General features: G+C 35.6%; 1 protein-coding gene across 3 annotated transcripts in view; it reads left to right on the top strand.

Annotated features, from left to right (window-relative positions):
- Positions 1-27,029, top strand: part of MYO15B (myosin XVB) — a 1,190,858-nt gene that overhangs the window by 204,290 nt on the left and 959,539 nt on the right. For all 3 annotated transcript variants that reach the window (XM_044084949.1, XM_044084950.1, XM_044084948.1), the window contains exons 5-6: positions 3,197-3,292; positions 23,955-24,190. In XM_044084949.1, the coding sequence (XP_043940884.1) occupies positions 3,197-3,292; positions 23,955-24,190 (332 nt within the window). The remainder of the gene's footprint in view (positions 1-3,196; positions 3,293-23,954; positions 24,191-27,029) is intronic.

Genomic DNA, 27,029 nt, shown 5'->3' with positions numbered 1-27,029 from the left:
CCCTTCCCCCTAGGATAAGCATGCTCATCCTTCCCCTTCCCCCTAGGAAAAGTATACACATCCTTCCCCTTCCCCCTAGGATAAGCATGCTCATCCTTCCCGTTCACCCTAGGATAAGCATGTTCATCCTTCCCCTTCCCCCTAGGATAACCTGCTTGTCCTTTCCCTTCCCCCTAGGATATGCACACTCATCCTTCCCCTTCCCCCTAGGATAAGCACACTCATCCTTCCCCTTCCCCCTAGGATAAGCACACTCATCCTTCCCCTTCCCCCTAGGATAAGCATGTTCATCCTTCCCCTTCCCCATAGGATAAGCACGCTCATATTCCCCCTAGGATAAGCATGCTCATCATTCCCCTCCCCCCTAGGATAAGCATGCTCATCATTCCCTTTCCCCTAGGATAAGCATGCTCATCATTCCCTTTCCCCTAGGATAAGCATACTCATCATTCCCTTTCCCTGTAAGGATAAGCATGCTCATCCTTCCCCTTGCCTCCCTTCAGACACCCAAGTTGCTACTAAACCTAGGTCACTTGTGCCATAGTCAGTGCTTTAGCTCTTTAAACTACGGTGTGGCTTGATCTAGCCAAGGCATTTTATACTATTTCTCATTTTGGTGATAGCAAACTAGCTGACAGCGGGAATGCACATTTTATTTATTTATTTAACATTTATTTACTGGGGAAAATCTGACTTGGAACAAAGCCAATTTTCAGCGGAGGCCCCCAAGAAATGCTCCAGATGCAAGTAACATAGTTAAGGAGGCCAGCAACTCTTTAAACACTATGAAGGTATCTAATGGTGTGCTTCAGAGATCTGTCCAGGGACCCCTTGTGTTTGACATTTATATCACTGGTCTCCAGACCAGAAACTATGACCTTTGGTTAACTAAGTTGCAGATGAGTGCAAATTAAGTGTTATTGTCAAATTCCCCTCAGACCCAATCATTTCAACCGGAACTAAGGAAAAGGGGCTAATATTAATTGCAGAAAGTCATAGAGTTGTCACATTTGGTTAAAAAAAACTCTCTGCCTTAGTGTACAGTATAGCCAATATCCCATTCTAAAATTATAAAATATCAGGGATCTCAGGATCTGGGTTGGTAATATTTTCTTCTTCTCCTTTAACCAACATCTAGCAACAGTGATCAGAAAATCCTTCTTTTTACCACAACCAATATCTAAAGTCATATTATTCAGACCAAAAGATGCCATCATCCCTCTGTATGAAGACCTAATTAGTCCATTTATTGAGTGCAGCACCTACTTTGTGATATAGCTATCTAGACACATCAGGCAACTAGAAAGGCCTCAGAGGTTCCTAATGAAACATCTTGTTTGCCTAGCATCTTTGAGCTAGCAGGAGAGGCCTGCAGTGCTGTCACTATACTTGGTATCTTATATCTTCGCATTCTGTGTCATTAGGGACCCTAGTCTCCTTCATCTCTTGCATCTTCACAAGACTACTACCTCCACTAATGCCAGAACTATGGGCATAAATCTCCCCCAGCATATAAATAAAATACATTGGAAAATACACTGGAATGACAAGCTTATTACCCCACATCTACCCCAGCTCCAGCATAGACTTCCCCTGCATGAAAAGCTATATGGCATCCTTGAATCTTTCAAATCAAATCTGGATGATTGGATCAGTACATATAATTGGATCAGTACATATAAATGTACTCCTGGCACGCTTCATCATTATTTGGAAGGAGTATACAACACGAAGCAGAGTACTGGTGAAGTATAAAGGTCTTAGACACTCACTGTCTTGTAATTTCTAGGATTCCCATGAAATAATCATAAATGTATGCCCAGAGTGTGCAGCAGCTATCTGTCAACTGGGGCAGTTATCGTAATTATAATATACTTCGGTAGCAATCAGCTTACTGCAAGTACAAGTCTGAGATCTATAAGATTCATAGCAGAAAATAGCCACCTAGATATTTCTGTAAATGAAACATTTGAATTTTAGTTTCTTTGATTCTGTCATGAAATTAGATATTTATGAATATGCAATTTTTAAATGAGGTCTTACAGGGGGTCTACACATTTCCTTAAATGTGTTCTTTCTGAAGCTAAACTGATATGTCTGCTTTTTCTTGCTGGAATTTTGTGTACTTTAAATCAGACAGTTGCTGTGTCTGGCTGTGTATCTGTGTGTGTGCCTCTGTGCACATGTGTATGCAATCCTTATTAATTATTGCACTAAATCAGTAAATACAGTGGAAAAATGTTTAGATTTTATTAAGAAGACATTCATGTCTTGCGTTTAGTTTTTGTGCAGTGCTGATATACTCAAATGGCTAATAACTGAGTTCCATTAATAAATTACAGTTTCAGTGATGAAACAAAATTTATCTTAATTTAGCTCAAGATTTATGCTCATCAAAAAAAAAATCACTTTTTATTCAGTATGTAAACAATCCAAACATTTATTTATTTCAGTTTGTTAACCAAGAGGATGGATTGGTCCAAGGACACTTTCAGCCATCACCTGGGCCAAAGGCAAAAAGCGAATAAATAAAAGTATACATAATTAACAGAAATTAAAGAAGAGTGTTAATTAAAAGCATTAAAAAATAATGTTTAACATAATCTCACCATTTCATCTTTGAGTCAGAATGATTAAAAATAGAGGGTGTGCTGGGGGTTCTTGTCCACCAGCAGAAAATATTTTTGGTGCTGTCCTGTTTTTTACTTAGTTTTGTAATACTTTCAGTAATACTTCTTTTCATTGCAGATTTTCAGAATAGAAAGTGTATTTCTTAAGTCTGTGTGTAGAACATGTTTACATTTGTATCATTCAGTACTCCATTTTTATTTAATATAGCATATTATTTAGAGATTGTTCTTTTATAATTAATTTTTAATTATGAAATATTTTAATGATACCTGAGTAATGTGCATTTTTCTGAAGGTTATTTCTTTCCTTCTTTGTTTTAAGCACCATTAATTGTGCACCTTAAGTTTCTTAAGCATTAATTATGTGAATATTTGAAGTTTTATAAACTGTTTTGAAAATTATACTTATTTTAATAATTATTTGTGAGTGGAATTCTTGGCTTCTTGCTTTTGTAGAAGTGATCATTGATCCTTGGACAAAATTAATAAAAGTAAACACAATGACAATATCACACACGGCATGCCTAAATGAGACATCCATACTTTAAAAATGTGTATACTTACAGATACCCGAGTTTCAGTCCCTGGAAACACCGCTACAAAAGCCTCTTACACACCTAGAGGGAGAGGAAAGCCACATAGCTCTACAACTCTTTAAAGTGGTAAGTTTAACATTTGAAACACATTACAATTGGTGAATGAAATTATTTATAATGGGAATTAACTTGTATGATGTCAATCTATGATTCACTGTCAAAACTGGTTATTTGGGAATTTAATGAAAACAAACACAGAAAATAAAAAATAAAGGCCAAAGAAAGATTGATGACAGCATCAGATTTCCCCATCATCCTTATATTCAACCACTGATTGTATTATTGTAATGGGAGCAAAGACCACCATGTGAAGGCAACAGATGTAGGCAGTTCTTTTTGCATTCACTGTTCTCGTATGTCATTCTGCATGACTAAAAATTATTTTATTTTATTTTTTGAGTACGGCTTTTATGGTTCTATATCTTTTGCATATATGATGAATCAAGTTCGTTTCTAAATTACACATTTGCATAATGCTGATTTTTCTAAATATCAGCTGTACTTACATATGCATTTTATTCTGTGCATTTTATGTATATTTTGTATAGACAACACTACATTTTTCCTGTAATATCATATGTTTTTTAGTGTTAGGCTCTAAGTAAGGCTATGCAATGGAAAATTGATGCTTTTGAATTGTGATGCTGGAGAAAACTTTTGAGGACTATGTGGACTGTAAGAAGATCGAATCAGTCAGTACTTAAGGAAATAAACACAGATTGCTCACTTGGAAGCCTGATAGTAAAACAAAAACTCATATAGTTTGGTGACATAGTGTGAAGACACGGTTCACTAGAGAAAACTCAGATGCTGGGAAAGTTCGAAAGCAGAAGAAGAAGTCATAGGCTGAGATGGACAGACAGCATTACTGAAACAATGAATAGGAATTTGCAAGGACTATAAGAATCAGTTTTTGACAAATGGGCCTGGCATGCTAAAGTCCTTGAGGTCTCAAAGTGCTGAGGTTGACTAAAAGACTAAAGAACAAAATTATGCCGTTTTATTTGAAATCTGATTTAATGGTATGACAAATTCCTCTACCTCTGCATTCATGCCATTAAATCATATGATTAATCTCACCTTCTGACACATAATTATCTATTGCACCATAAAATTTAATTTATGTTTGTAAGGGAACTAAATGCAAACTTATAGTAGTAACCAAACTGTTTAAAAGGTATGCAAGTTTATTTACTGAACTGAGTATTATATTTCTTCACTATTAGTAAATGTGAGCACAAGACAGTAGTAAAAATACATTAAGAGTTGATTATTTTTAATTTGGAAGACAAAATAGCACAAAAACGAGGTTTAATCCATGAAGTAAAATCCACAAGATAAAAATCCAATAAAACACATGAAAACAAGCTAAAGTAAAGCTGTTATAGAACCACAAGTGAGCGCTTGCATCTCCAAAAGGAGATTTCTTCAGACTGATGGTTACAACACACTGCTTCATTTAAATACTCTTAGCAATTAGCAGGCTGCTTCAATTAAGCACTCCAATTAAAAGTTAACAGTTAAAATGTGTTTAAACTACAATATTCTTACACTATTCTATAAACCAAAAACTAACCTAATGTTTAAAACCTTTCCTTTTTAAATACATAATAAATTCCTCTCTATTATTTAACTTATTATGTATTTAAAAAGGATTCCGCCAGGGTTAAATAATAGAGAGGAATTTATTATGTATGACTTGAACGCTAGTATTAGCAGTGACTTTTTATTTGCTGAGTACAAAACAAGTTATGACAAAGTGCTGAGTGATTTAAATGTGTTTGTTAAGGAGGGGATTACTAGGAAACAACAAAAGTTGCAAAGGGATTTGTACAATTATGCTAACAACAAGGTATTCCCCTCTAATAGTTCAACAACTGAAAAAAGTAGTAAGACACACTTTGCTAACCTGGGGAGAGAGACGGGAGCTAGAAACATGAATAGTAACAACAATGGCAATAACATTACGAGTGAAAATAATGGTAGAGACGGTTTTTTACAGGGTCCCCCAGAACTGAGATGGTCAGAATGTCTCAGAAATCAGCAAGTACAGCACAATGTGAAATAGTGAATGTGTATGATAATGACACCGATGCATTTTTATTTAATTTCAATACTGTAGTAGATGTTCTTAATAAAGATCATTTTTCAGTATACAATCTTAGTGATTTAGAAGTTATTACAGGACATTCTGATTTATTAAAAAAAGGTTTCATTTTTGTGCCAGCTTTCAAAACAGATATAGCTACTGTGATGGTGAATCTCAAATTATTTACTAGAAAGTTAAATTTAAGGTTGTTTTTTGATCAGCCAACAAGAACACAAGACCATTCACTGTTATTAAAACAAAAAAGTACATTCATTCCATCTTATAATGCAAAGGTATAACATTTTGAAAATAATTTTGAGGTTGAAATGATGGAACTTTTAACTAACAAACATAAATATTCTGATAATTTGCAGAAGGATGAAACATTAACTCTAAATGAGATAAAAAAGTAAAGAATTTCAGATTTATGAAACCTGACAAAGGGGGTGGGGTGGTAATAATGTCAAAGACTGACTATGTTGGGAAAATGTTTGATATCTTGAATGGCATTACCACCTACAAAAGAGTTTCTCTAACTGAAATGAACAGGGCATTTATGAAAATAGATTTACAACTGTACAATCATTTTTCTCAAGGTGCAATTAATGCGGAGGAGCTACACTTTTTACTGTTGAATTCTCTATAACCCCTATAATTTTTGGTATTCCAAAAATATACGAATGCCAGACAAATCCACCTTTTAGATCAATAGTGACTGCAAGATGGTCTAAAACATGAACCCATAGCAGCATACATTGACAGATATTCAAAGTGTGTTTTAGAAAGGTCTCCACACATTTTGAAAGACTCATGGCATTGTTTGGAAAAATTGAGGGAAATTAACAATATTGACAGTTACACCTTTATTACAGTGGACGTCATGAATCTTTTTTCTGGTATACCTCACGAAGTTAGATTGGAATTTTTTCATGAAAATTTAACCAATTTGAATAATCTGAGTAACAACAAAATTAATGTGTTAATTGAATGTATAGATATAGCGTTAAATAATAATTTCATACACTTTGAAGGAGAATATTTCCGGCAGACAGTGGGTGTAGCAATGGGGGCAAAGTGTGCCCCCATTTTTGCTAAGTTAGCATTACTGGAATGGGAAAGAAGGTTTGTGTTTCCATCACCATTTTTTCACAAGGTGGGTTTATTTTTAAGATTCTTGGATGACATACTCATTTTGTGGAAGGGTGAAATTAACAAAATAGCAACATTCATAGAGGTTTTGAGCTCCACAACTACATTTTTGACATTCACTTATAGATATGACACTAAACAAATAGATTATTTGGACATTTTCCTGAAAAGGAGTGGTGAAAAAGGTGAAATTTTAACATAAACTACCTAGAGGAAAGATACTTATTCCAACATGTTGTTACACTACCAGAGCTGTCACCCACCCATCAGAAAAGAAGCATTGTTAAGGGTCAAATGGTCAGGTTAAGTAGGTTAGTGAGTGAAGATGAAGAATGTAAAGAACAAATGTATAAGTTAATGGGAATGTTTAGAAATAGGGGATACCCTATTAAATTATTATTAAAAATCAAACGTGAAGTTTTACAAAAGAGACTTGCCTCATTTGCCTCTATATTGAAAGTAGACACAAACCCCACTCAAGACAAATCTGTTAATGTTTTTGATAACAATGTTATGGTCATGCAGTATAATGAAGATACAGCCAACTTTGTCAACATTTTGTTGAAGAGTTGGGATCGAAATTTTGATACTAACTTAAAGGACAAAATAGGGTTGAAGCCAAAGATAGGTTACAGAAGAGGTAGGAACCTTAAAAATAGTTTTGTATACAATGATATGAACACATTTAAATATTATAATTCAAAAATGTCTAAATGTGGAGCCTGTAGAGCATGTAGGTTTATTACTGAAGGTACTTATGTCATGACAGAGGGTTATGCTAGAAATTTAAGGTGTCCAGGGAGGTGCAATTGTAACACTAAGCAACTAGTACACGTAGCAACCTGTACATCATGTGTTAGGTTTTACATTGGTATGACTACTAGAAGGCTAAGGGATCGTATCTTAGAACATGTAAGAGATATAAAAAATAAAAAGTTAAGTAGTGCACTATTTGTGCACAGTACAGTATGTAACAACTTTAGGAAATCTGTGTTTTTTATAATAGATAAAGTTAGTCACAAGGAAAGTGGAGGAGATTTTGACTTGGAGCTTGCTGTAAAAAATGTAAGTGGCAATTCAGGCTCAATGCTAAGGCTGAGCCTGGATTAAATGATGGTATTTTAAAACAAAGATCTATGGTGATCTGATTACATCTGTCACTTAGTTGTGTAACATTGCATTCTATGTCATGTCCACTTCAGTTTTTTTTTAAATATTTCATTATGTTTGCAGTCCCATTGATTTATATGGTGATTATTTCACCTATTAAATTTTTGTAATTGTAGGAATTATAGTTCATTTTAGTATCAATACATTTTTACTGAACATATTTTTATTGAATACTATTTGATTGTTTGAGATTTTAGTATATCGATTTCCATAGGGTTTGATAGATAATTACAATTGTTAATATTAAGCAGGTGGTAGGAAATTACATCATTGTATTGTGTTATAAAATGTTAGGAGGTTTATTGTGTAATTAGACTCTGAAGAAGCCCAAATGGATAGTGGGTGAAAGTGCTTAGTTGTTGGTATATTTTGCTGAGTTGCTCATTAAAGTGCTACAATTTACACCACTGGTGTGGTCCATTTTTTATTTTTTTTCCTTGTGTGCACCTTCTAATAACCCTTCCGCACCTACCACTTTTACTCCAGCCTTCCCAAAAAACACCAAAACTACACCCTTAGCACCAACCATATCATTAAAACCTGTACCCGCTAGTTATATATGATACCTACTGCATAAAATAAAAACTTGCTCTCTTTCTTCTGACAACCTCCCATCTGAATACTTAAAACTTGCAGCTGATGTTATTGCCTACCCAGTTAGTATTCTCATAAATAGATTCACCTCTGAATCCTTTGTCCCCTCCCTCTGGAAAATATCAATTATAACCCTTTTAAATAAAGGAGGCAAATCTAATGACATATCTAACTATTGACCTATCTCCATTTGTCTCCCCTCTCCAAAATTCTTGAAAAATGTGTACATAAACAAAAACTTGACTAACTTAATCATAACCAACTATTCATTCCAACCCAACACTGCTTTAGATCAGGACATAGCACAACAACTGCTCTAATATCCTTTACTGATACAATTAACAAAGCCAGAGACTATGGCCAACTAACCTCATCAATATTTCTGGACCTAACAAAAGCATTTGGTGCCCTCTCACATTCAAAACTGTTGCAGAAACTTTCTTTCCTAGGCCTAACTCAAACTTATCAACAATGGCTCTCAAGCTACCTAACTCATAGCCACGAATGCATAAAATGTGGGATTCAATCACATCCCCTAATTTGCAATCATCTGCAAATTTAGTCAGCAGGAGACCACTAACATTGGCCTTGACTTCAGAGAAGTAAATGTCAAAAAGGAGTGGTCCAAGGACTGATCCCTGAGGGACTCCACTTGTGACTGGCCTCTTTGTAGAGGTGGACTCCCCAATTCTAACTTCCTGGGTCCTGTCTGTGAGCCAGTTGGCTATCCAATGGGTGACAAACAAGTTTGTACCTAAACTCTTGAATTTGTCAACAATGCCCAAGTAGGGTATTGTGTCAAATGGCTTGGCCAGGTCAAGGTAGGCAGTGTGAACCATTTTTCCCTCATCCATTGCTTTGGTTACCTTCTGAAAGAAGTCCACCAGGTTGAGTAGGCATGATTTGCCCTTGACTAAACCAAACTGGGTTGGGTCCAGTGTCTGGAGGTTTACTATATCTCTATTGATCATCTCCATGATAATTCTTTCCATGGCTTTTCATATAAGACTAGTGAGACTTATGGGTCTGTAGCTTCCAGGATCTGTAGATGGCCCACCTTTGTGCAGAGAGATGACTGTTGCCTTTCTCCATTCATGAGTCACAAAGCCTGTGTGGAGGCTACAGTTAAACAGTAATTCTAGAGGCCCTAATGGGTCATATTGCATGCTATTTATAAGGCATCCTGGGATATTGTCTGGGCCCATTGATGCAGTGTTCTTGGTCTTAAGAGAGAGCATTAAGGACCAGTTCCCTAGTGTATTAGTATCTATGTCTTTACTACCTTCCATAGTATATGGTGCCCCTATATTAACCAACCTTTAATCTACTCTAAAAAATAAGCTGAATCCTATTACAATAGAATTGCTAAATTCGCAACAGGATCTCCATGCTATAAGCACCACTGTCCCTTAACTGGCTTAAACTCCCCCAACAACTCAACTACTACCTACAATAGCCCATAAAATGATCTAAAACTCTGAAACTTGTCTTGCCATAAATTTCTTACTCCAAAAATATATACCAAACCGAGCTCTACACTCTGAAAACAAGCAGCTTTTAACTCCTTATAAACTAAACAAAACTGCCAGGCAATCTTTATACTGTTGTTCAGTAACCAAGTTATGGAATGCACTATCCCTTTACATTGGAACTACCTTAAATCTCACAAAGTTCTATTCAAACTAAAGGAACACCTTCTAAAGGCAAGTATCTGCCCTGTTCAAACTCAAGCTAATATCCCTCTCATTTCTGCACTTAACTCTTCATGCCCACACTTTCCTTTCTTTCTACTCCCCCCCACTCCTCCTCATTCCTCACGTTAGCCGAACGATCCCTTTTCCCCCCCTTACATTTTCTTTCCCTCACACTCATAAATAACAGTACTCCAATCATCTCTTATAAATAGCACACATCTTGCTCTATTTTTTTCTAACCTCTATCCTAATACTATCTATATAACTGTGTAACTTTACCTACCTTTTCACTCTAATGCTTTCACTATCTCCCTGCTAATAATTCCTATAAATCCTCATCTCTCAACTTTCAGGTAGCCAATTAGACCACTAATACTAACACTTTTCACTCTTTTTTTCCTACTAAAACTTCCCACTATACAAAGCCTTAATGATCCGTTTGCGCCTCTCTGAATACAAAGTCTTTCCATCAGACATTGCTCCACCTTTATAAAAAAATCAAGTACGTATGCAAATTTGAAAATGACTGTATCTATGAAAAAATCCAACAACAAATAATTAACTATGCATCTCTAGCATTCATACAAATATGTCTGTATATGGACGCTATGTGGCCCACTTATATGTTTATTTTGCATCTTCTTTTTCATGTTACTATGCTATTGAAAATAATTTATGCTATCTGCTTACATTTCATGAATACTGTTTGTGCCATTATTGTAAAAAAAATATTTTGTTTTGTTCTTTGTATTTGGAGCTTTTCTCCCTGGGCCTCCACTAAAAATGGGTTCCCAACCCAGTTGGATGTACCCGGTAACTAACTGTCTAATAAATAAAATAAATAAAAATATTTTTTTTTTCTGATGAACTCAGCAAAAAGAATCCTGAGAAAAAGAAATGAACAGAACACAAACACAGGAGAGCTTAGTCGGTGACATTGATAGGCTGCTGATTAAAGAATCTGGAACCAGTAAATGATAAGATCCATTTATATTCATCTACTTCTAGCATTGCATGTAGGCTATATGAAGACATTACTGTAGAAGTCCAGTGTCCAGTGGTAGACTTGTAGGAAGCACTAAATCCCTTTGACTTGTTGTAAGAGAGGAAAGATATTCTCTTCACTCACTTGCCCTCTGCTTTTACTGTTGACAAAACATGAATGACTAACACCACAGATAGACTCTTGTACTTTATGTTTTGCTTATTCGCTTACATATGTTTACAATGGCCATACGTTTTGTAACAATAAACACGGCCCATTATGACAGATAAATGTTATTTATTCTAGCTATTCTGCATGGTAGTGCATCCATTGGGTATTTAACTCCAGCAAGATAATCTGTGGGCTCTTTCACCCTAGTCCTTTGTTTGGGCTCTGTGTGGAATTTCCTCTGGTTTTGACTTTAGCACTTTCTATCTCAGTAATGTTGCTCCCATTCATGCTTCAGCTGCTGAACTGCTCTTTCTGATTACATCTGTGTCATTTTCAATTTGAAAAATTTGGTCACATTTCTGTGTACTTTGTTTTTTGAAAAGTGCTTCCTTTCTGGAATTTGTTGATCTCTTTCATACTTAGCAATTTTTGTTGTTTCCCAAAATTTCTTTCCTTTGTAAGGATATGCATATTATTTTAGTTGACATCCACAGTAACATTTCCAACAGAAAAGAAGAAAGAACGAATGAGAAAAAAGAGAATTATAAAATAGCAAATTATCAGTTGATACAAATCCTCTACCCCAGTTTCATTACTGTACTTAGAATAGCAGAAATGCAGCCTTTAATTATTAAATCTTAAACTACAAGCCTACTCTCACAGTACCCAAGTTACACAAATTTACATACCTAAGTATAGCGGGCTAGGACAATGGAGTATACTCCTACACCAATCAAATTGTTGATCCCGTGGTTACTCATTTATAGCAAAGATGTCATTAATTATGTCCTACGTTCCAACATCTTCCATTATTATCAACTTCATTCATCAATTCAACCAGCATTTATTGCCTGAATCATTATTATGGTCAGTAATGCCTTCTCATGCTTTTGCATGTGTCTACCCTCTGTAATTCCCAGTAAAAATATACTATGGGACAGTTTGTCTACCTGGCCAAAGGACGTCTAAAGTACCTGGAGCTTCCTTTTTAACCTGTCAATGTTTAGGCATAGCTGGAATATATAGCCAGAATACATGTAGCCATGTACCTAACTCCCCTCTTATGCACCTCCAACAGTATCCTGAAATTATAGGAAACATGACATAATGTATATAGGATGTAAAAATTCTTCGGGAGATATTTCACAAAAATATTCTGAATGTTTGCAGTGGGCTGCTTCACTTGGAAGAGCATATGCCATCAGCCATTGTTCAGGTACTGGAGTCTTATCCAATACCCTTTCTGAGTCTGTGTCAAACTCTAACTTAACAGGGAACTTAAGTTCCCCGAATGACTTATATTACCTACTTACTACACTCCTCGAATTACTTATATTACCTACTTACTACACTCCTTGAATGACTTATATTACCTACTTACTACACTCCTCGAATGACTTATATTATCTACTTACTACACTCCTCAACTTTCAGTCAGTGATGCTTACGCCTGTAACATTTTCCCTACTGAGATACTTCTCTCTTATGTTGTATTTCACCTACTTATTTCTTAAACGTTGTGTATCATATATTCACCATTTCCTACAGGACATCTTTGCTGTCCCATTATACAACCTTAGGGTTTCTATCTGACCAACACTGTTTAAGTGCAAACCTGTCATACTTTTGGAATCTTTCCTTTACTGGGACCAATAAACCCTGCCAACTCTCAGTCTAAAGTTCGTATTAGCTACCAGTTATGAGCTTCAGCCACCACACCTGGGAAACCTAGCAATTCTGGTACACCTTTTTGCTATAAAATTGTTTCTGGATCCTCTTCAAGAAAAAACAAAATGTCTACTACCTGCTCTTTTCCAGCAATATTGCCCACAGTAAACAATAGTCAAAGTTGAAAGGTTATCCAATAATGACATGCGTCAGACACCACCAAACTATCCTCCCATGCCACGCTTACCTTTTTTCCTTCTTACAGATAAAAGATAATGTGTGTTTTAAGTCTTGTGAAAATATCTACTTGATACCAAAGCTAATGCATGAAAAAAAATGGAAACAGATACATCTGCATTCCTGGATTCTCTGGTCTAAATCTAATTATAGCATTCTCTTATGTGTTAACAAAATGTCAACATTCTCTTCACTGTTATTATATGAAATCTTAACCAGATATGACAACTTGTGGACCAAATAAATAGTGAGGTGTTTGATTTTTTTCATGTCTCTATAACTGTGGTTACATGACAGTCAACGACTGTGAGGCTTATAATTAATCACAATACTGTGAGATTTAGATATGTTTATTTTTGTACCCCAATTAACTGAAATCTAAAATTTGACAGGAGGGTCTAAGGTGTTTGTTTGTTTTTAGTCACCTATGTGTATCCTTACCTTTGCTTCCCTTTTTCTTAACAAAATCCCTTCCCCAATATTGTACCTCACTCCTAAGTACTTTTGCTAACAGCTCCAAATGCAAAACAAGTTGGGAGGGTAAGCAGGCACCCCTGTCTCATCCAACTACTCAAATCAAAATGTCTGAGAGCACCTCATTCACTTTTATTCATGCCAATAGCCTATATATATATATATATATATATATATATATATATATATATATATATATATTTGTGAGTAGCACAATAAAATCCTGTGGAAAGTCAAACAAGCAAGGACTTCAAACAAGTATTCAGAATCCGTGCTATCGAAACCATTTCCGCATCCCGATGCACTATTAGCCATGTACTCTTCATTCTTTTTCCTCATGTAATAATAACAATACTTTGATGTTATTGTAAAGGATGCTTTTTGGGGACAAATCCGCACCAATTAAAATGTTGAAAGGCAGGTAGGACAGGGCCAGCCTGGATGTCAAAATGAATATGAGAATTTTTTTTTTAATTTGAATCAAAATCAAGCTATTTAACACTGGACTTGAGGGGTCCTTGCTTTCTTTTAGGTTCACAGTAGCTACTTTTTCCTTTCATGAAAGCAGAACCCTCAGAGTTGTTAATAATTATATGAAGACTGTACATGTATGGATTCCACTATATCAGTGTACTGTCATCTTCATGTGAATACCATATTCAGCTATTGACAGAACCCTAAACTTAATAATAAAGTTAAAGAGTCTTTGATGGAGGAGGGACTACAATGTATTATATTTTTGATGTTTTGACTTTATCAAAGAACATTGCTTCTGTTTTTGATCCTTTACTACTTACATTTGGTTTCAGGGAATAAACAAACATATATTTATGAATCTTGGGTAACATGAAAATTAAGTTCAGTCTCAGTTATGTATATAGGAAGGTAATTGGCTAAATTTACATCAGTCAAGTCTTGTAGCAATTCTTTAGCTGAAAAAGCAATAAAGTTATAAGCTTTCAGAAAATCATTCATTTGCATCTTAATATATTCCTTCTGGACCAAGAATGTCAAACATATTATCATTATAAAGGTTTCTGTCCAGTAACACTAAAGCACCAGCTTTGTCATCTTCAGTTAATCTCACATTATCAGAAGAGTGCAATTTATGTGAGGCATGCTTTTACTTGGAAGATATATTATAGAAACACTCCTGTGGAATTACTAGTTCTCTGATTTCAGTTTAGCACATACTCTGAAAGACAGATAATTACAATAATAACACTAGATTGTATGTGCTTCATATTTTGAAAGTAAAATTACTATTCTTCTTTTGAACTACATATTTATTTTATGTATTTCCATTTGTTGACCAGGACAGTCCAAGTGGGCAAATGCCTTATCAGCAGAAGCCCAAAGAGAAAAGCTCCACGTTTACATATCAAAATATAAAACATTAGAAGTATAGCATGTGATTACAAATTTTAAACTAACCAAAATGGGTTTAAGAAATGTACAAACTTTCCAAAAACATGCATAGGCATGAACTAATAAAAAGAAATAAATTGCATGCATATGATATATACAAAACAGGGTGCAGAAATTCACATGTTGGCTCTACACAAGGAAAAAAGAGAATGATTATAAAAATATACAGTTAGAGAGATGAGAGTGTATATGATTATTATTGAAAAAAATGATAGGTTTTATGGCTAAAGGTAGGAAGATTATCCAGGTGTACAGCAGGAGCACAACCAAGAGTTGTACAGGTATTGTTTGAGTCTGGTTTTATAGGATTTCAGTTTTCTAATTGCTGTTGTTCACATAGTATGTTATTCCACAGTTTAGTGACATAACTTGAGTAAAGTGAGTCACCAGCTGTGCTTTTAGATTTATTACAAATTAGGAAGGATTTATTTCTTGAGCGCAGTTCACTTGTAGTTGGCTACTGTTGGAGAATGCTGTTTAAAGAGGGATCATTTTTTTAAAGACCTTTATTAATTTATCACTTAAGACATAGGCAAGCATATATTAACAGAAAAGAAAAAAACATAACATTTTCCCCTTTGCATACATTGTATATCACATAACTTTTCTTTCTTTGCAACTATCATTCATCTGACACTAAAGAATTTGTTCAATCCCTGCTTCCCTTAAACCCTACTCCTTCCCCTCCTGAACATTATTCTGCATGTATTATTCCCACACCTTCCATTAATTTATAGGTAATTTGCTCCTTCCTTTTTCCAAAGATTCCTCTTCCAGTTCTTTCTTCTGTTTTATAACATTCAATAATTCAAATAATTTAAATATACTTGGTTTGGACTTTGGTTTCCAGTTTGTAGTAATTGCCTTTTTGACAGCCAACATAATTAAACTTAACAAGGCCTTACTATGCCTAGGAAATTCAGATCCTGTGTCACGTCAAAAGAATCAATACAGACACTTGCCCACCCAGTATTTTTGACACAGTGCTCAGCAGGGCATTTTAAAATCTGCCAACTCATTACACTCAAAAAAAACCTTTTCCAGTTACCTCTTTCGTCCTTGTCACCCCTCCAGCATTTGCTGTCTATCAGAGGAAAAGATCTTTAAAGTCTTGAGGTATAAAAATAGCAATGGAAGTACTTTCAAGCAAAAATCCGAAACTTTCTGGACTTTGTTGCATACGTGGGCGCTGCCACTGTTCCCTTGTAAATTGCTTTTCCAGTCTCTCTCCCCAATCTTTTCTAATCTCCACTGATTGGTTCTTATAATAGTTATTGTACAATATTTTAAATGCTCCAGTAATTATCCCTTTTTAATAGCTTCGATTCCAGCTCAAATAAAAACTCTACCAGAGCAGGCCTTTCACTTAGGATTGTCCAATTCCTGTTTGCCTACACTTGGATGTCAATCTCTGGTAGGGAAGGCAGTCTCTGTTCTACAGATTAAATGCCTAATTGTCCTCATCCCACTCTCTCGCTAGTTATTTCTCCAAAATATCTCAGTTCCTTTGCCAGTTTTCTCCAATAAATTCATACCCTTCTTGCCTGTGTTCTGTACTCTTACTTGCAATCATCCCTTCTGGCAAAATCTCCTTTCTCCAGTCTTGTGTTGGCATAGTTCTTAGAATACTTTCTGCTATTTTATGAATATAATATTCTCCCTTTTTAATTTCTCCACATTTGGGGTTTCTAATACCATGATGGGAATGGACCCCATTCCTAAGTTAAAGTATGAATAAAGTTCATGAAATTAGTATTGTTTCAATCTTTGATGTCTGCCAGAAGGGCTTTTCACAGCAACCGCAATGTGCCCAGTAATGATCCTTCTGCAAATTCTTATGGAGTTACATGTATTCATTACATAGTAAAAATGACTGTAAATTATTTTTTTATAAGACCAGTTGCTCCTATTCCTATTACTGGAACCTGTTTTAACAATACACTTTACGCACTGAATTGCAACCTTCTGTTTGTGTTATATATATATGAGCCTTAATGGTGAATCTCTAAAATATCCCTTCAAATCAGGTAATCCTAAACCACCCTGTTCTATTTTAAAGATCAACTCATCCCATTTAACTCTTGTCCTCTTCCCCTCCCAGATAAATTCCTTCAGCTCATTAATTATTGTCCACAACTTCTCCTCTTGTTGATAATGATATGACTCAATGTATATAAAACTAAAGGTGCTAGAAACATTTTCACTGCTTTTATCTTATTATCCATATCAATAAACAAGAGCTTCCATTTTCTCAGTTTTTGTGTTATATTTTGTTTAGTCTCTTCCCACTTAACTGTAACTGCTATAACAAATGCCTTTTTAATCCATACTCCTAAATACTTCATCTTACCATGTCCCGATAAATATAGATATTGCTGAACCAATTCATGTGTGGGTAAATAATTTATGGCTATAGCCCTTGTTTTATCTTCATTAACTTTAAGTCCCAAAAAGATCTGAGACTGTCTTAAAACATTTCATAACACTGAAATGTCCTTTTCTGGATTTATCAGGTATAGAATAATATCTTCTATAAATAAAGCCAACCTTTCTTGATTGCCACACCAATTATATCCTTGAATTTCTGAGTCCCTTATTTTCTTTGCCAATGGCTCTAAATATAAAGCAAAAAGCAAAGGGGAAAGAGGACACTCCTGCCTAGTTCCTCTGTTTAAACACAACTTATCAGAGAGGAACCCTCCCACTTTATTCCTTTCTCTGATCCTCTGTATATCTTCCAAGTTAACATTATTGTTATCACGGAGTGCACATGCTTCCACTGCCCTACTCATAAAATCCCAGTTTACTCTAGCGTATGCTCCTGTGCATCAAGAACAACCAACAACAGTGGTAGTTTCTTACACTTTGCTTCCCTCTGGATCATCACTGTTCTATTAGTATCGTCAAATGTTTGCAGCCCCTCCACAAAACCACACTGATCTATATCTATCAATTATGGCAACACCGTTGCCATTTTGTTAGCAAGTATAGACACAAACACTTTATAACCGTGGTTTAAAATTGAAATGGTTCTATATGAAGCTGGGTCTGATGGGTCTTTACCCTCTTTAGGTAACATAGCCACCACTGTTTTCTTCCAAGATGTTAATGCTTCCTCTCATTGTAAAATATTGTTAAACACAATCTTCCAGATCTTTATCACTTTCTTCCCTTGTAACTTCCAGACTTCCACAATACCATCTATTCCTGCAGATTAATTATATGTCACTGCTTTTATCTCATCTTCTCCTTTCTTAACTATTAGTTGTTAACCATCATCTGCCTCATCCATAAATGTCTCCACATGTGTCCGTTCTTGATTTCCACAGTCCTCTGCATTATACAAATGTTCATAAAATGTACAAAATCTCTCTAATCCCTTTACAGCAGATCTTCTACTTAGGATCTTAAACTGTGATGCTGCCCCTTTCTACTTTCTGTTGCTTATGTTGTTGTGCTAAATCTTTTTAAAGTCGTGCATATTATCCAAATGCTTTCTTCATTAGCTTTCTGTGCCTCTTCTTGTTTTTGTGAGATTCCCATTAACCATTGTCAGTCCCTCTAAATAATTCTTATTACTTCGTAACCATATCTCTTTCTGTTTTATTTCTACTCCATTTTAGTTTATTTCACTCACTGTATCTTCTTTAATATCTCTTGAATAGTTTTCACCACCCATTCTTAAAAATCCACCCTGCATTTTTGTCTCAGTTTTTATTGGTGCATGATCTGATGGGTGTTGAAGCTTTCAATCAAATGCACATGTTCTTGTGAAATATAATTTCTATCCAGTTTAGTTCAGTTATTGGACCTTGGGGAATAATATGTACGTTCTGTCTGATTTCTATACTGAATTTACATCTTCCATACCAAATATTTTCATACATTTCTTCAGACAGCTACCCTCTATTGTTCTTTTAGGTCACCCTATATATCCTTGCTATTGCAAATCAGATTCTAGTTTCCACCTATAAGTAATGTTCCTTACCATTGAGCTGTAGTTCCACTGCACCCTCTTCTGTGCAGGCCTCAGTGGTCTACGTCTGCATTTACTGACAGCAGTACCTAAAAAGTCTTTTGACTACTTGTATTAAGCAAACATTTTCCTGATTTTGCTGTTGCTGCTAATGTCTCCTCATATTCTTAGTGACATATTAATTACCAGAGGAATAATACTTTTTGTTTCTTAGATGCTTCTTAAGTTTATCTTGGAATCAAAACTGTATGATGTGGTTCTCATTTCTAGATTATGATATTTCAACTGTATATTATTTAGAATGCATTGCATCTCTGTTTTATTAAATGAAATCAGTAATTTAATATAAACATGCACAATTTTTAAGATGAGCTGTTGCAGTTTTTTCAGAAAACTCTGAATATTTATCACCGGAAAGCAATTTTGTTGTTCTAAGCCCCCTTAGGAACTAACTTAACTATGACACCCCACTCAAAGAACAATATGTTCCAAGAAGTATTTTGAGTTTGAGGAGATCTATTTTTAAGACTCAGAATTTGTCATTAATGGGGGCAGTTCTATTAGATGACATTATCTATGATGGCCTCAAAAACATTTGTGAGTTCAGCCAATAAACCTGTGAGAACATTGTTCATTATATTGTCTCCTCTTCTTATACTCCCACTGGCACTCACAAAGGCAGACATGGAAGGAAATAGTTCCATTACTTGGTCATTCACAGAAGTAATTGGAAATATTGAAAAGTTTTCCAAAATTTCAAATATGGTCAGTGATTCATCTTGCTTTGTGTGTAAGTGAGACAAAACTTTTGCAAGCTCTGTTAAGGAACCCCCCTTGGAAATAGATATAAATCCAGGCATATGTAAAGATGTGGCTTTTGCCACCAATGTCAGTAGTTTAAGACAGATGGCAAGGAAATTTTAAAAGTTCGCAATTCTGTCTCAGGTTGGCCTAGCCTTGCCACTATTAAGAGTATCTTGTTCATATGAAAAGTCCCCACTATCACATCCTAGTAATCCTGTATAAGTGGAAGCAGCTACTGCTGTTTACTGGAACCTTAGCTGCATAGACAATATACTTGACAGTCTGATATGCACTCTCTTCCTTCACCTTATTTTACTTTAACTCCTTTACTAATATCCTGGCTGCCTGGAGAAAGATGAAGCCTTAGAATCCCTGTCACATGCAACCAGCTGCTGCTTAAAACAAGAAAATGATCTCTAAAAATTTCTGCTGTCCCCAAAGCTATTAACTTCTATTGATTGTCACTGTTACATTTCCATCTCCTGAAGCTCTTGTGACTAAAGCCTTGGGGCCAACCACTCACTTATCACTTGCTCTGCACGCCAAAGTCCACAAATGTATGAGCATCAGAGGGAACAGAACTTTGAAGAATTATGTGCTACTTAAGCTGAACTTGATTTCAGCATTTTCATCAAGCATAACTGCATTAATGCAAAACTGTTCCATAAACACTTACTGTCCTAAATACATACACTTCTTACTAGATCATTCTTACAATATGCGTATGTATGTATATATATATATATATATATATATATATATATATATATATATGTGTGTGTGTGTGTGTATATATTTTATATATATATATATATATATATATATATATATATATATATATATACGGGTCTACCTGACATGGTCGACAGTTCATATGGTTGACAGTTTATTTGGTCGACAGATCATTTGATCGACAAGCATTTTAGGTGGGGGGCTTCACCCCCCACACCCCTCAATGTGGGGGGCTGTGCCCCCACCCCCCCTAACTATATATATCAACTCCAGGGTTGCACAACATTGGGGAAGGGGGCAAATCTGCTTGTCGACCAAATGAACTGTCGACCAAATGAGTGTCGATCATATGAACTGTCGACCTTGTCAGGTAGACCCATATATACATATATATATATATAGAGAGAGAGAGAGAGACAGCAAGCGCGTTAGATATAGATACAGATATAGATAAAGCTATATATATAGATATCTATATCTATCTATATCTATATCTGTATCTATATCTATATCTATCTATCTATGTATACATACATGTTTGTTGTTGTCTTTTGGCTTTTCCCTGTTAGGGGTCACCACAGCGGAATTCCGGTCCGCTTATGATTGGCAGTAGATTTTCACTAACGCTGAGGTGCCAGCTCAACGTTCAACCTTCAACTAAGGCACACCCATTTACGCATGTCTTTCGAACGCCCACCCAACCGTGGGGAGGACATACAGACTCTACACAGAAGGCACTCCCTGCACTCCAGCCGAGAATCAAATGGGAGAACCTCTTGCTGTGAGGAAACAACTCTACCACGGCACCGCCGCGGAAGTCATGTATATGATTGCATTTTAGTTCGAAGAAGCACATGTATGTGACGCTAGTACTGTGGCATTGTTAGTGAGTTTTAGAGCATTTGCACAAATGCTGTTATGGGTGAGTTCTAGTTGGATGACAAAGTTGAGTTTTGGGCAGAAGATTTTTGTGTGACTGTGTGTGTGTTTTAGGGTTAGGGTAAGAGTTAGGTAAAGGGATGTATTTAGTTTTTGTGTGTGTGAGTGTTTTAGGGATAGGGTGAGGGTTAAGTAAGAAGTAGATGTACTGTGTGTGTGTTTGTGTGTGTGCATGGTGAATGTCCAAACTGTCTTGTGTAGTGGTAGTGTTGTAAGATGGGCTTTTTTTTAAGATAAGCTACATATTAGGATTAGAGGCAGTGGCAAGGTTAGGGTAAATGTAAACATGCATTACTAAGGTGTTACAGGACACAGAAGCTATCAATATTTAGACAAATTTGAGCTGAATGGAGTGCAATGGGTATGTATTTCCTTGTTCGACATAGTGTATGTTGCTCTGTTTTGTTGTTGTTGGTCATTGTGTTTTGGTGGATGTTTTCTGTGACGATCATGAAATTGGCTGACCATTTATTATATAATTATATATATATATATATATATATATATATATATATATATATATATATATATAGCTATAGGTATACATTTAAAATTTCAAGGGAAGGATCGGTAACCAGAGGTTGTCGAATTATGGTTGGCCGACCCGTGTTGCCAATCCTTCCATTGTACGAGTCTCGGTTCAGTGAATGCACAGTACATTCACACAGATGAGTTTGGTCTTGTAACTAGAGATCATGGTACAGTGTGGATTAGAAAATTTACCCTTTTCCTCACTGTAGTGCGATCCTGGAGTTGAAATATATAATATGCAGGGGGTATGGGGGGTGCAGAGCCCTGGGAGTGCAGGGGGGCTTGCCCCCCCTACAATATCATCATGTCATGTCTTGTCCTGTGTAGGACTGGATTTTACGGATGTTGAGAAAGGTTTAATTTGCATTTAGACGTGTTTGCGACATTTTGACCTTCTTCACATTCTGTGTTCAACATTTTAGTCGACATTTCAAGAAAGACAGTCTTTTGTTTGTCAACTATATATATATATATATATATATATATATATATATATATATATATATATATAGACAGATAGATAGATATATGGATATATATATTTTAACTCACTTTCTCTCTTGTTCTTCATACATTTTCTAGCACATTTATACCCTGTTTTGGTTTACTTTCCAAAAAATCAACAGAACTAAAAACTTTATTACTTTTTAACAATGCACTGCTAAAAAACATAAATTAAATTCATATTGAAAACTGACAGCAACTGCCATTAAATACAAAATTTAAAGTTTAACAGAATTCAGAAAATAAACAGCTTGATAATACATCAAGGACAGATTTACTTATAATCTTTCAGTGAAGAATTAAAGAAAGCAGCTATTATTATGTGTGCTGTTAATGTCCAGCCCTAATTTGACTCCTTAACTTTGGATCTATTAACGTCATCAAACTGGATTCCTTCTGTTAACCTCAAAGACTAGTTTCTGGAGAGTAAGAAGGATGACCTGCAGAAATGTATCAAACTGATAACCAATAAACCCAAGTCACACCAACTGTCAACTCTCAGTTTTTATTATAAAAGTTTGGTGCTCATTTTTCACATATAAAACATCATCAGAACTAAATACAAATGACCAAAAAAAAAAAAAAAAGAAAAAAACTCCAAAAAATACACATAGAAAATTACATGATTAATTCTGTTTATATTTCACATACTTGCAAAAATATTTAAAACACATATATATAATTATATCAGGATTTTATATATAATAAAAAGACTATAATTGCTCTCAAACCACATTAAAAACATATAAAAGTAAAAAACATTATCTGTATATGAAATGGTAAATTTAAGGTGAAACATTTAATTATAATTTTGTGCTCAATGAAAGAACACTTATAATTGAATCCAGTAACAGTTGCCAGTACAACTTCCTATACATTGTCCTCTGTCAGTCACCCCCCCCCCCCAACACACACACACACTTACTTGGTATCAGAATTTTTTTCAGAATGAAAAACACAAAACTTTACAAATTTTTGAATGCCTATTCAGGGCATTATTCCTTCTGTTATTCAACAAAATGTGGCACCAAGGTTAATTAAATTCACTGAAACTGATAGCTATGCACAGAATGCATGACATTGCTTAATAATAAATGACCTGTATTTAAGCTGTTTGTTTCATAAAAAAGTGAAAGAAATGTAATGACAGGACAAGTAAAGGGAAAGATAGTAAATTAAATAAAGAATTTAATTATAAAAACTTAAATTCACTGTTGAAAATGTCTATCTTAACTAATTGTGACAAAAAAGTCACTATGACAACTGGCACTTTTTAAAATGATTTTTATTTATCACTCTGTATTTTTGTGAATACTAAAATTAAAATGTTTTGTATCAGCTTACATGTATTATTTAAAAGTGCAAGCAAAGCAGACCAAATCTGAAAATGTCTGACCTTATGCAGTTGGAGTAATGCCAGTCATATATTGTGGTTTTAGTTTTATACTTGTCAATATCACTATTATAATTAGGTTAATTACATTGCAATTGAATTTTATTATTTGGTATACCTCATATAATAATGTACAAGAACAACTTAAAACAGCTGAACTCCTCATATCTTTCACTTGTATGGTTGATAGATCTTGCGATTTATGGGAGACCTGGATCTTCAAGACAAGGAGCTGAGGCTTGTGGGTAACTACATCATACAGAAAGGCATCTCTAATCCACAACTACGAGATGAAATATTTTGTCAGCTCGCCAATCAGACATGGAAAACTCGTGACACACAATGGTGTCAGCGTGTCTGGCTGCTGTTGGCTAACTGCTTGGGTTGTTTCTTAAGTTCACCGGAGCTTGAAAAACCACTGCTAAAGTATGTATGATTTATATAATTCAGAAAAATTATGATTTATACTGTTTAACCATTAATCACACTTTCAAATGTTGAACGTAGCACTACAATTGCGAACATTTTACATAATGGTAATGTGTCTGACTATTGGCCACAGACCATAAACCACATAAATGTACTCTATCATAAATTTTTGTAATAGCTATTATTAAATGTGTTTTCCTGCAGTCAGTCCATTGAATGCTAAATTATTCATGAAACACCTTAACATCACGTTGTGTGTATGAGATAATTTAATGTGTAGGTGCTTTGCATATACTTCCGATAACTATGATTTTAGTTATTTCTTTCCTTTAGCTATGCTTTGTTGATATTTTTAGCAATTTTCAGCCACATTTGGCTTGAAGCTTTTCATAGGAATATTGGAGACTTTTCCTCCATTAGTTGTGAGTTTCCCAAAGGGCAGCCACCTTGGTGCAGTGGTTAGCATTGTCGCCTCACAGCAAGAGCTTCTCTGGTTCGATCCTCGGCTGTGGTGCCTTCTGTGTAGAGTCTGCATGTCCTCCCTGTGGTCACGTGGGTTTCCTCTGGGTGCTCCGGTTTCCTCCCACATCCCAAAGACATGCTGTAGGTGGATTGGACACTCTAATTTGGCCCTGGGTGTGAGCATGTGTGTGCCTTATTTGGAAGGTTGGGTGCCAGTCTGGCAACTCGACACTGTAAAACTCCATTGCCAATCGTGAGTGGACTGGTGATCCACTGTGGCGACCCCTAATCGGGAAAAGCCAAAAGAAGAAGAAAAAGTTGTGAGTTTACCAAGAATTGTAGGACAAAGCCTATAGGTCTAGGGTCCACTGTAGCTTATGGATACATATGAATGAGGATGCATGTGTGAGCATGCATTCATGTACTACTCTTGCCTTTTCTTATTTCATTTAACACAATTTCTTAGCATATATTCTTACAGTACAACTAATGCATTTTTCTGGTGATTTGATAATGTGTCTTAGAATGTTTTGGGGTGATAAGCTTGTGTTTTTTTTATAGTCTCATATGAATATGTATTATAAAGTAAAACATTTCACTATGCAGCTGAGGTCTTCCAATAATTTTAACTGTTTTTTGGTGCATCATAAACTATGACTTTATTTGTGGTAGTTTACCTAAATGGACGAATCATACTTCTATTATGAGTCAGTACTACAGGCATTAGGGCCCCAAAGGAGAAGACTTTCAGCAACACTGACAGAGTGATGGTGCAGTTTTTGAAGGAGTGTTCATAAATATTTGTAACCACCAATTTAGTGCAGTTATCAAAGCATTGATTTATATGTTATACTATGAGCACCAAAACTACAGTTTACAAGAAAGATGCTAGATACAGTTGCTGGAAAAGGAGAAAATGTCAAGGTTATCGCAATGACTACAGTGTTATTTTTTGTTAAGACTGCTGTCAAAGCAGGGACATTTGGTCATTCAAACCTTCTATGCATATATAGTGTAGATCTGAATGTCCCTACTAGATGTTGTTTGCTGCTTTCTCTACAGAGATAACGTTTTATAACAAAATGCATCTAGAAGTTGACACATTTTGTATTTATTCTTCTTGTAGCAGTTAAGTGAATTGATACATAATAAATTATTTACATTCCCAACCCAAAACAAATAATAAAGCATAATTGCTTTATTTTTCATTTGATAACCAGGCAGTTGGGCTCATTGATCAGACTTGGGTTATGATGGCACATAGAAAAAGGTATCCTGGATTATCCAGTCCATCCACTTCAACACATGGTACTGGTGACTGTCAGGCAGCCCCAGTCAACATTCAGACTTCTCCTCAAAGCTCAAAATCCCCTTGTGTCTCCCACAATGCACTGCTCCTTTTTTAGCACCTCAGATCATGTTTGTTGCCATAGGATTCAGATGTGAATGGGTTCACTTAAGTACTGTTTTTTTCCTTCTGACTAGAGAATTATATAGGTTTCTTGTCATAAATTACTGTTTTCTAGTCAAAACATTTAAAATGTTATTGTGCCTCTTTAAATGTTTTCTTCTAAAATTATTCCTCTTCCTCCTCCCTGCACCTAGTTAGGCCAAACTGTTCACTTGTCATAAGTTCAGTGGCAAAACAGGCTATCAGACCTACTCCCCACTAATATCGGTGTTCCCCAAGGATCTATTCTTGGTCCCCTTCTTTTTTCCATCTTTATAAATGGTCTATACTCTATCATTCCCAAAGCCACCTGCATTCAATATGTAGATGACTCCACCCTGATCTGCTCTGATGTCTCTCTCGCCAAACTCCAAGTCACAACCCAAAACTGCTTTTCCATAGTCGAAAAATGGTTCTCGGAACTAAAACTCCTACTTAACCCAACCAAAACCAAATTACTTCTATTTTTCCCCACTCCAGTTACCACCCAAGGAATAGAACCTCCTAACACCCACAACCCAACCTTCTATGTGTCCTCCAACAATGGTACCATAATCTATCCTGTCTCCCACACCAAACTACTAGGGGTGACCATAGACCACAAACTTAAATTTGATATGCATGTAAACCTGACCATTAAGTCAGTCAATAAGAAACTTGGGTCCATGTATAGAATAAAGAACTTCTTAACCCCGCACACCAAACTAACCATCGCCCAGACCCACCTCCTCTCCACACTCCTTTATGCCTCCCCGATATTCTCCTTCCTTCACAAGAGAGAGCTCAATAAACTGTCTACTACCTATAACCACATAGCCAGATTCATAACTGGAATGCCCTATCGCACCCATCACTGCCTAAATCTAAGGACACTGGAATGGATAGAACTGCCCAACATTCTCAAACTCAACCAACTCACTGAGG

This window comes from Protopterus annectens, chromosome 10.part0, assembly GCF_019279795.1.
Source record: "Protopterus annectens isolate FY-2018-M chromosome 10.part0, PAN1.0, whole genome shotgun sequence".
NCBI lineage: Eukaryota > Metazoa > Chordata > Ceratodontiformes > Protopteridae > Protopterus > Protopterus annectens.
Note: the sequence above shows the minus strand (reverse complement) of the source record. Positions and strands in the feature narration are given on the sequence as shown.